Raw genomic sequence first — 13,288 nt, 5'->3', positions numbered from 1 at the left:
GGCATATCCCGGCATTTGCTCAAGAGCTTCTACCAAGGCACATTGATTGACAAACTTTTCATCATCTCAATAAACTTTTTGAACTGGTTTTCATTCTTTTGCTTTGTAAGTCTTTAAGGGTAAGGTAGAAGAGGCCTTAGCAAGGGAGCTTTGGCTTTAGGCATTACCGTTCCCAGTATGTCTATCACGTGTTCCCTAGACGGGTTCACGTCATTTTGAGTCTCCTCCTCATTGTCATGAATATGAATTCTCACCTCACCATCCAACTTCTCTTCACTCACTTGCTCAACAACTATAGGATCATATTTATTTTGCACTTCAACATCATCACTAACAACTGCCTTTTGCTTGGATTTACTTTCTTTACTACCTCTACCGTTCCTTGTGGCCAGTGCCATTGCACATCCGGTATTGTTCCCACCCTTCGGGTTTACTACCGTGTCACTAGGTAGTGCCCCTTAGGGCGAGTGTTTAAAGCTTGCGAAATCTGACCAAGTTGGACCTCTAGATTGCAGATAGAATTATTATGGTATGCCAATTAGGCATCGGAGTCGGCATTATTCTTCATCATTTGCTCAAACATTGACTCAATCCATCCCATATCATTGTTGGACGAGCTAGGACCTTGGACGGAAATGGAGGCGGATTGTTTGGTTGTTGAAACATTGGAGGCCTTTGAAAACCCGGTCCCCGATTACCTTGATTTCCATTATTCTAACCTCCTTGGTTGTTGTTGCCACCCCAATTGCTATTGTTACCCAAATTCTAGTTGTTGTTCCCCCAAATGTTGGAGTTGTTGTTGTTATTGTTCCAATTTCCTTGATAGTTGTTGGCATACAAAACCTCTTCACTTTGCTCACAATACCCATCATCCTGGTTGTAACCACTACTACCTAGCTCATATTGATCTTGATTGCCTTGCATTTGTTGCCCATGATGTCTCCTCTTGTTTACCAATAGATTTAATGCCTTCCATTGCGTTCACTTGATTTGGTCCCTGGATCTGCTGAAGTTGTGCTTTGGCTAACTAGTTCATGGTTGTTTTCAACTCAGCTGTGGCTTGTCCGTGGTCTTGAAGTTCCTTGTGAAGATTTATGACATGAGGGTTCCCCTAAGGAACATTCGCCCAACTCTGCCAAGCTGAGAAAGTGTCAGCCATCTCATCAAGAATCTCACAGGCCTCAGCATAAGGCAGCTTCATAAAATAACCCTCTGCTAGCTGGTTTACCACACATTTATTGGTCGTGTTTATACCCCGATAAAATTTCTGTTGGATCATTGCTTCAATCATATCATTGTTGGGGCATTCCTTGACCATAGTTCTATATCTATCCTAGATTTCATGAAGGGGTTCATTTGGTTCCTTTTTAAATTCTAAGATATCATCCCTCAATGCAGCCATATGTTCCGGTGAGAAAAACTTGGCTATAAACTTGTCAGCCAACTCATCCCACGTAGTGATGGAATTCTTTAAGAGTCTTTCGTGCTAGCCCAAAGCTTTCCTTCTAAGTGAAAAAGGGAACAATCTCAGTCTCAATGCATCCTTCGACACATTTGTTTGTTGCTTCCCTAGCAGGTATCCACAAAACCCTTTAGATGTTTATATGCATTCTGATGGGGAGCGCTTGTGAAGTACCCTCTTTGCTCCAATAAGGTCAACATGACATTTGTAATTTGGAAATTGCCCGACCGGATCCGAGGTGGGACAATTTCACTTGCATACCCTTCATTTGGAAGCACCCAAGGAGCTACTCGTGGAGGAGCTGGGGAAGGGTCTGGAATATTTTCATTGGCCTAGCGGCCTCTTCTTTGAGCTTGAGGTACCTCATCTTCACCATTATCATCTACCTCTTCCCCGGGAGAACATTTTCGATAGGATCATTATTTGCCATTTTGTACCTGAATCGATTAACTCACATAAGTTAGTAAAACAGAAGAAAAGAAAAACAAGACACGCAACTAGTTAGATAGATAGCCAAAACCGTTTAACTCCCCGGCAATGGCGCCAAAAAGTTATCGGCTCCAACCCTACACCACTATATAATGGCAAGGAGTGGTTGATGCAGGTTTTACCCGAAAGGTCGGGATCGATTTTCATAGGGAGTTAATAATGGTTGGTAGTTGGGTTTCTATCTAATCTAGCTATGTGTGTTGCTTTTAATTGCACTTCTAACCATGCTTGGATTTGTTTCTATTCTACTTTTAATACTATTGACTGTTGAAAATAAACTAAGTACACTATTTTTGTAAGAGTTTTCTCAATTGATAAAAAGCACTAAGGAAGTGACTTACACCTAGGCGAGTATCTAGTGGGATCTAAAATTTAGGACAAGTTGATTACAAGAATAAAATCTAAGAATATAAGCTAAATCTACTCTAAAATTACTCAAAATGATAAAATATGGTTGTTCACGAGCTCTCTCCTACAAAAGATACCCAAAAAATGTGAAAAAGATCTATCTATACACAGCTGAAATTACTGGACAAATATACCTCGACGGAGGTTCTGCTGTCAGCGCAATACTGAGCTCCTCAGCGCTTGGACTTTCGTGGCCGCACAAAAGCAGCCACGGACCGCGTTTCTTCTCTTTTGTGCTTGGTCTAGACTTGATTTCGCTAGGAGCGTAAAATTACTTCCTCAGTGTTGGCATCAATGCGAATTTGAACGCGGACCACACTCCTCAGTTATGCTCAATCTGCAGGGTCTCTGAATCTCTATTTCTCCCTAGCGTAGTTTGCACCGCGGCCGCGTCAAGTATTCCGCTGTCGCGCTATTTCACCGTGGTCAGCGGTATCTTTTGTACCCCAAAATGCCTCTTTTGAATCTCAATTCTGCTTTCAGCGTAATTGTGGTCGTCGCAGTGGTGGACTTTCTGCGGTCGCTTTTTTCCTTCGCGATCAACGCTTTTATCTCAGTTTTGAGCTTGAGCAGGTTTAACTCTTTTTATGAGCTGGTTATGACTTTCCTGCCTCATTTTGACCAAACCCTACAAACAAGCACAATAAGTTAGTTTTTGGGAATACTTTTACATATTTTTTATCTAAAACCTAAGCAAGAGAGAGTATAAAATAGGCTAGAATCCGTAGTTATCACTTATCCCCCAGAGGCTACAGAGTTAGGAACAAATTCACTTCTTTTCTTCTCTATCGTGCGATTTGATCTTCCAGTGCTAATTAAACTCTCTACTCTCTTCCTTCATAGATGGCGAGAATGCATACTACTTCATCAGCTAATCAGCAGCCCGAACCCCTAGTGGCAGCTCCTACGAGGGGCAGAGGATGAGGCCGAGGTCGTGCTAGGGGCCGAGGCAGGGGCAGGGCTCAGCCTAGAGCTCAAGTAGCAGCACCAGCGGCGGAGCCTCAGGTAGAGTTTGATGAGGAGGCTCCAACCCAGACCGTTCCAGTAGGTCCAGCTCCAATTCCAGAGGGGTTCATAGTAACCCTGGTACTTCAGGATGTTTTGGTCCGTCTAGTGGGCCTTATGGAGAGTGTTACTCAAGTCAGTACATTCCCTGTAGCACCAGCCGTCTCTCGGGCTGGGGGAGGAGAATAGACTCCCGCTACTCACACTCCGGAGCATATGGCTCCCCAGTTTCAGACTCCAGCAGCTCAGCCAGTTGAGGTAATTTTGTCGGGTGTTGTAGCACAGACTAACGATGGGTCAACTATGTCTTCTGAGGCCTTGTGGAGATTGGATAGGTTTACCAAGCTCTTCACCACTACCTATGGCAGTACATCTTCAAAGAATCCCCAGGACTATTTGGACAGTTGTCACGAGGTATTACGGAACATGGGGATAGTGGAGACCAATAGGGTCGACTTTGCTGTTTTTCGTCTATTAGGTTCTACTAAGAAATGGTGGAGGGATTAATGTTTGTCCAGACAAGCTGGGTCACCAGCTATCACTTGGGACCAGTTCTCTCAGCTATTTTTGGAGAAGTATCTTCCTATCACTTAGAGAGAGGACTATCGGAGGCAGTTCGAGCACCTTTAGTAGGTTTCTATGACCGTCACTCAATACGAGATCATATTTGTTTATTTGGCCCGTCATGCTCTTCTTATACTTCATACCGAGAGAGAGAGAGAGAGAGAGAGAGAGAGGGTGAGAAGGTTTATTAAGGGACTTGCTCAGCCTATGAGATTGTAGATGGCTAAGGAGTTAGGGAGTGAGATTTCTTTCTAGGATGCAACTATTGTAGCCAGACGAGTTGAGATGGTTCTATCACAAGGGAGTGGTTAGGGGTCTAACAAGAGGTTGTGTCACTCTGGTGGATTCTGTGGGCCCTCATCTGGAGGTCGAGGTACTTTTGGTAGGGGCCATCCTCCCAGGCCATTTCATTCAGCACTTCAGACATCCCATGGAGCTTCAGGGGGTGGTGGTCCTTATGTACCTCCTTCAGGGCCGCCAGCTCCTATCAGAGCACCTCCTCTTCAGAGTTATTATCATGGTCAATCAGCTCATTAGGGTCAGCCACAGTATCAGGGTGGATGTTTCGAGTGTGGTGAGTATGGGCATATTCGGAGGACCTGCCCGAGATTGGTAGGTATTCAGCCATAGCAGCAGGGTTCTCGTGCCATGATCCCAGCACCGCCCGCTCAGCCAACTAGAGGTGGGGGCCAGAAAGCCCGAGGTAGGGGTCAACCCGCTAGAGGTGGAGGCCAACCAGCAGGAGGTCGTCCCAAGGATATGGTTTAGAGTGGTGGGGCCCAGGCCTGAGGTTGAGTCCTCCGATGCTGTTATCACAAGTACTGTTTCGGTTTGCAGTAGAGATGCTTCAGTTTTATTTGATCCAGGGTCTACATACTCCTATGTGTTCATCTTATTTTGCCCCTTATCTGGTTGTGCCTCGTGATTATTCGAGTGCTCCTGTATATGTGTCTACACCGGTGATTCTATTGTGGTAGATCATGTCTATCATTCATGTGTGGTTGTTATTAGGGGTCTTGAGACTAGCGTAGATCTCCTACTTCTCGATATGGTGGATTTCAATGTCATTTTGGGGATGGATTGGTTATCCCTTATCATGCTATCTTAGACTGTCATGCTAAGACCGTGATCTTAGCATTGCTGGGGTTGCCTCGATTGCAGTGGAGAGGGACGCCTGGTCATACTACCAGTAGAATTATCTCTTATATGAGGCTCAACATATGGTCGACAAGGGGTGTTTGGATTATTTGGCTTATGTTCGTGATTCAAGTGCGGATGTTCCATCCATGTATTCCGTACCAGTTGTTTGGGAGTTCCAAGAGGTTTTTCCTACAGACCTACTGGGATGCCACCCGATAGGGATATCGACTTTTGCATTGATTTGGCTCTAGGCACTCAGCCCATTTCTATCCTGCCATACCATATGGCCCCACCAGAGTTGAAGGAATTGAAGGAGCAGTTGCAAGATTTGCTTGATAAGGGCTTTATTAGACCTAGTGACTCGCCCTAGGGTGTGTCGGTGTTGTTTGTAAAGAAGGAGGATGGGTCAATGAGGATGTGCATAGACTATCGGTAGTTGAATAAAGTCACCATCAAGAACAAGTATCCATTGCCAAGGATTGATGATTTATTTGATTATCTTTAGGGTGACAAAGTGTTTTCGAAGATTGATTTGAGATCTGGCTACCATCAGTTGAGGATTAGGGCATCCGATGTCCTTAAGACAGCTTTTTGCACTCGATATGGGCTTTAAGAGTTCTTAGTGATGTCATATGGCTTGACAAGTGCCCCAGCAGCATTTATGGATTTGATGAACCGGGTGTTCAAGCCCTATCTGGATTCCTTCGTGAATGTTTTCATTGATGATATCTTGATCTACTCCCGCAGTCGAGAGGAGCATGAGCAGCATCTTTGTATCGTTCTTTAGACTCTGAGAGACAGCCAGTTATATGCTAAGTTTTCGAAATGTGAGTTTTGGTTGAGTTAAGTTGCTTTCTTGGGTCAGGTTGTATCAGCAGAGGGCATTCAGGTGGATCCTAAAATATTTGAGGTAGTCAAGGACTGGCCTAGACCCATATCAACTATAAAGATCCAGAGTTTCTTGGGTTTGGTGGGTTATTACCGTCGATTTGTGGAGGGGTTTTCATCTATAGTAGCCCCAGTGACCAGGTTGACCCAGAAGGGTGCCTCGTTCAGGTGGTTGGACGAGTGTGAGGTGAACTTTTAGAAGCTCAAGATAGCTTTGACTATGGTGCTAGTGTTGGTGTTGCCCACAGGTTCAGGGCCATATATAGTATATTGTGACGCATCTCGTGTTGGACTTGGTGCGGTGTTGTTGTAGAATGGCAAGTTTATTGCATATGCTTCACGGCAGTTGAAGATTCACGAGAAGAATTATCCAGTTCATGACTTAGAGCTAGTAGCCATTGTTCACGCGCTGAAGATTTGGAGGCATTATTTATATGGCGTGTCTTGTGAGGTGTTCATGGATCATAAGAGTTTGCAGTATTTGTTCAAGCATAAGGAGCTCAATTTGAGGCAGCAAAGGTGGTTGGAGCTACTAAATGACTATGATATCACCATCTTGTATCATCTAGGAAGGCCAATGTGGTGGTCGATGCTTTAAGTAGGAAGTCATCCAACATGGGGAGCCTTGCGTATATTCCAGTCGGTGAGAGACAACTTGTATTAGATGTTCAGGCTTTGGCCAATCAGTTCGTAAGGTTGGATGTTTCTGAGCCCAATCGTGTTTTAGCTTACATAGTCGCTCGGTCTTCCTTGTTTGAGCATATCAGGGAGCGATAGTATGATGATCCTCATTTTCTTGTCCTTAGGGATACAGTGCGGCACGGTGGTGCCAAATAGGTTACGGTTGGAGATGATGGAGTTTTGAGGATGCAGGGTCGTGTTTGTGTGCCTAATGTAGATAGACTTCGTGAGTTGATTCTAGAGAAGGCAGATAGTTCCTGATATTCTATTCATCCGAGCACCGCTAAGATGTATTAGGATTTGCAACAGCATTATTGGTGGATAAGGATGAAGAAGGATATTGTTGCATACGTAGATCGGTGTTTGAATTGTCAGCAAGTAATTTATGAGCATCAGAGACTTGGTGGTTTGCTTCAGAAGATTGAGATTCCTAAGTGAAAGTGGGAGCATATCACTATGGACTTCGTTGTTGGACTCCTACAAACTCAGAGGAAGTTTAATGCAGTATAGGTTATTGTGGATAGGCTGACTAAGTCAGCGCAATTCATTCCTATGGCAGTTTCCTATTCTTCGGAGCGGTTGGGAGATATCATTTGTCTTCATGGTGTGACCATGTCTATCATTTATGATTGAGGTACGTAGTTTACCTTGCATTTCTGCAGGGCAATACAATATGAATTGGGTATGCGGGTCGAGTTGAGCATAACATTTCATCCTCAAACGGATGGATAGTTTGAGCATACTATTCAGATCTTAGAGGATATGCTCGGGGCATGTGTTATTGACTTTGGAGTTTCTTGGGATCAGCTCTTGCTGTTAGTAGAGTTTGCCTACAACAACAGTTATCAATCGAGCATCCAAGTGGCTCCCTATAAGGCGTTGTATAGTAGACGGTGTCGATCGCCAGTTGGGTGGTTTGAGCTAGGGGAGGTTCGATTGTTGGGTACAGATTTAGTGCATAGCCTTGGATAAGGTTAAAATCATTCAGGAGAGACTTTGTACAGCTCAGTCTAGGCAAAAATGTTATGCCGACCGTAAGGTTTGTGATGTGGCATTTATGGTCGGAGAGAGAGTGTTGCTTAGGGAGTCACCCATGAAGGGTGTAATGCGATTTGGGAAGAAGGTCAAGTTAAGCCCTAGGTTCATTGGGCCTTTTAAGATCCTAGATCGAGTGGGAGAGATGGCATATAGACTTGCGTTGCTGCCAGGTTTATCAGTAGTGCATCTAGTGTTTCATGTGTCCATGCTTCGGAAGTATCACGACGATCCATCCCACATGTTAGACTTCAGCATTGTCCAGTTGGACAATGATTTGACCTACGAGAAGGAGCCGGTAGCTATTCTAGACCAGCAGGTTCGTCAGTTGAGATCGAAGAGTTACCTTTTGTTCGTGTGCATTGGAGAGGTCATCCTACTAAGGTAGCTACCTGGGAGTCCGGGTCCGATATGCGGAGCAGATATCCCAATCTTTTCACCGACTCAAGTACTTTTCTATGTCGGTTCGAGGACGAACGGTTGTTTTAGAGGTGGAGAATGTGATGACCCAAAGGGTCATCTTCTGTTTTAGAACTTGAATCCGTGTCTCGAGGCCTTAAAACCTCATTTTATCTCTTCTCGATTTGCATGCGCAGCCCGGGCATGTATTCGGAAAGCCCTTATGCGAAAAATTTATGAAATGATGTTTTTGGCCAAAAAAGTTGATTTTTGTTGACTTCGGTAGATGTTTTGGGTAAACGGACCTGGGCCCATATTCCGACAGTCCCGGAGGGTCCGTAGTAAAATTGGGACCTGGTGTATACCCGGAATCGAGTTTCGAGGTCCCTAGCCCGAGAAATGAATTTTTGAAGGAAATTGATAAGACTGAAAATGTAATAATTTAAAAGATTTGATCTTGTTGGTATAGGGCCCTATTTTGGTTTTGGAGCCCGGAGCAAGTTTGTTATGATATTTAAACCTTATCTGTGAAATTTGGTGAAAACGGAATTTATTTAACGTGATTCAGACCTTTGGTTGAAAAGTTAGAAGTTTTGAAACTATCTTGAAAATTTCATGTGTTGTGGTGTTAAATCCGTAGTTTTAGATGTTATTTTGGTAATTTAATCGCAGGAGCAAGTTCGTATGATGTTTTAAGACTTGTGTGCATGTTTGGTTTGGAGCCCCGATGGCTCGGGTGAGTTTTGGATAGGCTACGAAGTGATTTGGAACTTAGAGAAAATTGCTATTGTGCTTCAGCTTGTTGTAGGCCCCTGATCTCGCAATTGTGAGATCAGGCATCGCAATTGCGAGCCCTGCATGGTCCGCATTTGCGAGCCTTTCATCCAAATGCGATTAGAAGGCTAGGCCGGCAGAGTTCGCAAATGGGAACAAACCTTCGCAATTGCGAAGGGAGACTGGGAGAGGGTATGATCGCAAATGCGATCTTTTACTCACTTTGCGAGGGACAGTGTTTGTAGATGCGACACTTTCCTCGCATTTGTGAAGGCAGCAGGACTGTGAAGGGCTTCGCATTTGCGATGGCTCCTTCACATGTGCGAAGCTCAGTCGCAAATGCGACATCTGCAACTGATGACTTTGGACTTAGATGAGATTTTTCATTCATTCTTTCATTTTTCAAAACCTAAACTTCAAGAGGCGATTTTCCAAAGACCATTTCTTTCCCAAATCATAGGTAAATGATTCTTAACTCATTTCTTTCAATCTATTACATCTTTTTACAAGATTTCATCCTAGAATCTAGGGTTTTTCATGGTGGAATTGGGTGTTTTGGCTAGAACTCAGGGATTTCGAAATTTGGGGATTTAGACCTCAAACTGAGGTATGATTCCAAAACCAATTGTATATCCAGGCTCAAGGGTGAATGGGTAATCGGGTTTTGGTCCGAATTTCGGGTTTTGACCAAATGGGCCTGGGGTAGGTTTTTGACTTTTAGGGGAAAATGTTGGGAAACTTATAATTATGCATTAGAATTGATTTCTTTAGCGATAATTGATGTTATTAAGTTAATTATGACTAGGTACGAGTGTATTGGAGATAGAATCAAGAGGTGAAGTGGTAATTGAGCTTTAATTGACCGTTGGATTTAGGTAAGTGTTTGGTCTAACCTTGACTCGAGGGACTAGAGATCCCCGACTTAATTGCTATGTGAAATTCCATGTATGTGGCATATAGGTGTGGTGACGAGTACGTATGCGCCGCCAAATTATCTGTTTAGCATGTTCCCTTCCCCGTTCCTAGTATATTGTTTTCCTCTCTTAACTGCTACTTGCTTATTAATGTTTCCATGTCTAATTGCTTCTTGTTAAAAGTTGTTTTCTCTATTGAAGGTATTAATTGTTCCGTAGTTTCAATAAATTACATTGTTGGTTTAAGTTGGTTTATTGGTACTTCATGGTACACTTTGATTGGTCTCATTGTGTAGTATTAACTTGTGAATTTTCATAATGGTATAACTTTCCCGTTGTTTTGGCTTGAGGTATAAATGTTGTGGATGGTTTTGAGTTAAATTATGAAATACTTGTTCTTATTATGTGATTAGTACTAAAATGGTGGGATTAGGTTGCACGCCGCAACAGGAGGAATAAGGATGAATTGTGATTGTCTGGTGGGATTGGGTTGAGCGTAGCAACAAGGAATAATAAGGGTGGACAGGTGGGATCGGGTTGCACGCCGCAACAGGACGAATAAGGGTGATATATATATTGAGGAGTAATAAGGGTGGACTGGTGGGATCGGGTTGCATGCCGCAACAAGGAGCAATAAGGGTGAATGTTTATATTGTTACTTGTTATATGGTGGGATCAGGATGCACGCCACATTATTTTGTTGTTTATGTATTCTTCCTCTGCTGGATTTTATTCCATAGCATTGTAACTCTCTTAAGGATTGGTATAGTTGAGTACTGGCAAAATATCTGGGTTCCCTATTTACTTCGCTGCAAGTTATTGTTTCAATTCATTCTGTATTTCCTTTTGTTTTATTATATACTATTACAGGTTATAATGTATAAGCCTCACCTTAACCTCGTCACTACCTCGTCGAGGTTAGGCTTGGCACTGACCAGTATATGGGGTCGGTTGTACTGATACTGCACTCTACACTTTCTGTGCAGATTTTGAAGCTGGTTGTGGCTGATCGAGAGATCGGGTGTAGGCACTCATCAGGAGACCCAAGGTAGTTCTGCAAGCATCCACAGGCCCTGGCGTCCCCTTCTTATGTTCTACTTTTTTGTTTTATTTTCTTTCGAGACAAATGTACTTTTTCTTTCAGACCAGTATTTGTAGTAATTCGCAGAACGTTCGTGGATTGTGACACCAGTTTCTGGGTGGTAACAGCTTTGGAGTTGTTAATAGGTTATAGATAATCAGTTAAATATGTACTTCCGCATTTATTTCTGTTTGAATTAGATTTTGATAATCTTAACTATGAAAATGTAAAGGAAAAAGGTGATTATAACTCTAACGTTGGCTTGCCTAGCAAGTGCGATGTTAAGCGTCATCACGGTCCCGACGGTGGGAAATTCAGGTCGTGACATTCTTCCTCAAGTTGCTTGTTTTTCTCAAGCTCGGCATACAAACTAGATTCAACTGATTTTAACTCGTTTTCAAGCTTAAGGTGTGCCTCACTTGCAACTTCCTTTCCCTTTTGAGTGTTCCCAGGCCTACTCTACATTTTAAGTTCCTCAATTATTTACTTTAGGTCTACCACCACCACTAATAGGTCATCTCTCCCATGCTCAATGTTAGGTTCTCTCTCAGTTAAAACTTCTTTCTCCTTTTTAACACACTCAATGGTTTCTTTTATATCAACTACAACAACCATTAGATCATCTCTCTCATGTTCTATATTTGCAATTTTTTCGGCTAAGGCATCCTTTTCATTCTTCAGACTCTCAATTGTTTCCTTTAAATCAACCATAATGACTACTAGGTCATCTCTAGACTGTTATGCTTCTCCTAGTTCCACAGTTAAAGCATTTTTATCATTTATAAGACTGTGATAAGCATCAATTAAAACATTTTCCAAAGACATAAGTTTTTTAGAGAATAAAACTTTAGATTTCTTTGAACATCTAGAAAGTTTACCTCATCATCATCGTTGGCATCTCCATCATCATCAGACTATTCCATCAAGGCAAAAATAGAGTCATACTCAGCTGCTTCTCTTTCCACTGCCATCATGGAGCTGTCACCTTGATCATTATCTTCTTCAAATTCACTGGAGGAGTCTCCCCATGCAGCAAGAGCTTGCTTCACAACATTGTCACCGGCATTCTTCCTCTTAAAGCGTTTATCAGGAACCAGGTTCCTCTTGGTTGCTTTGTTTGTGTTGTGCTTGAATTGATCTTGCTTTAGAAGGGACAGTCCTTGGTGAAGTGTCCCGGCTTGCCATATTTATGACATAGGTCATAATGTTTTGGCTTGCTAGAATTGCCCCTTTTTAGAATGCCTCCATTTCTGTGAACCATTTTCTAGAATATTTTTGTCTGGTAAGCCATATCAGTATCCTCACCACTTGAATCATTGATGTCTGTCTTGAGGACCAGGTTCCTCTCTCTTTTGGGCTCTCTTCTTTCATTGTCCTTCTTCTTCATTTCATATATTTTCAAATTACCAACAAGTTCATATATAGTCAGCTCTTGCAAGTTCATTGCCTCTGTGATAGCATTTCCTTTGCTTTCCTAGGAGCTGGGCAGGACACTGAGTATTTTCTTCACGAGTTTGTTTCTTGGAATGATTTCTCCAAGAGAGTGAAGCTCATTGACTATAGAGGTGAACCGAGTATGCATATCTTGGATGGATTCATCATCTTTCATCCTGAAAAGCTCATATTCAGTTGTAAGCATGTCAATATTTGATTGCTTGACTTGTCTTGTTCCTTCATGAGCTGTTTGAAAAGCTTCCCAGATTTCCTTAGCTGATTGGTATGTCGATATCCTGTTATATTCATCAGGACCAATGCCACAAATAAGAATTTTCTTTGAACAAAAATTCTTTTTTATGGCCTTTCGGTTAGCGTCGTTGAATTCCTTTCTTGTTTTGGGAACAGTTACAGCTGGGTTGCCAAAAACTTGGCAGGAACGAAGGGTCCAACATAGATGACATCCCAAAGCTCGGAATCTTTAGCCATGATGAAGTCGTGCATCCTAGTCTTCCATCATCCATAATATTGGCCATTGAACCTTGGCAGCCTGTAGGTAGATTTACCTTCTTCAAAGTTTGGAGGAGCAACCATGAGGATCCTTTCTAGGTGTTAGCCTAATAGAAAGAACCTACTCTGATACCAATTGATAGAATTTAAGGGTCCACTAAACTATATAGAGAATCGGGTTCTCTATTAGTTCTCACAGAACACACGCACACTGCAGTAAGTAAATAACACAGAGAAGGTTTACGTGGAAAACTCCCAGCTCACGGGATTAAAAAACACGACCTACCCTTATAGGATTTCAACTTCACTACTGAGCAAACTTTAGATTACAACCTATTGTAACCTAGGAATTAACCTCTTAATCTCTCACTAACTTGTAACAACTCTATTATAAGCCACTTTGTAAACACTCTATTACAAAGACTTTACAACTTGACTAACTCTAGCCAAGACACAAACACCAGGGTTTATGATTTACAAAAATTTCCTACGCAATGATTCTAA

At 42.5% G+C, this 13,288-nt stretch overlaps 1 protein-coding gene across 1 annotated transcript; it reads right to left on the bottom strand.

Annotated features, from left to right (window-relative positions):
* Window positions 1-12,314: 12,314 nt before the first annotated feature.
* Window positions 12,315-12,763, bottom strand: LOC142176714 (uncharacterized). The gene is made up of 2 exons (XM_075244917.1): window positions 12,687-12,763; window positions 12,315-12,570 (listed from the first exon to the last, which is right to left on the bottom strand). Exons 1-2 carry the CDS (start codon window positions 12,761-12,763, stop codon window positions 12,315-12,317), a joined length of 333 nt encoding a protein of 110 aa, XP_075101018.1.
* Window positions 12,764-13,288: the final 525 nt, after the last annotated feature.

Source organism: Nicotiana tabacum, chromosome 3, assembly GCF_000715075.1.
Source record: "Nicotiana tabacum cultivar K326 chromosome 3, ASM71507v2, whole genome shotgun sequence".
NCBI lineage: Eukaryota > Viridiplantae > Streptophyta > Magnoliopsida > Solanales > Solanaceae > Nicotiana > Nicotiana tabacum.
Note: the sequence above shows the minus strand (reverse complement) of the source record. Positions and strands in the feature narration are given on the sequence as shown.

Excerpts from the sequence above, each read along its gene's own strand:
- LOC142176714 (XM_075244917.1), bottom strand. The coding sequence starts at position 12,763 with ATGGCTAAAGATTCCGAGCTTTGGGATGTCATCTATGTTGGACCCTTC. Across the intron at positions 12,571-12,686 it reads AAGTTTTTGGCAACCCAGCT|GATATCGACATACCAATCAG; the intron begins GTAACTGTTCCC and ends TGAATATAACAG.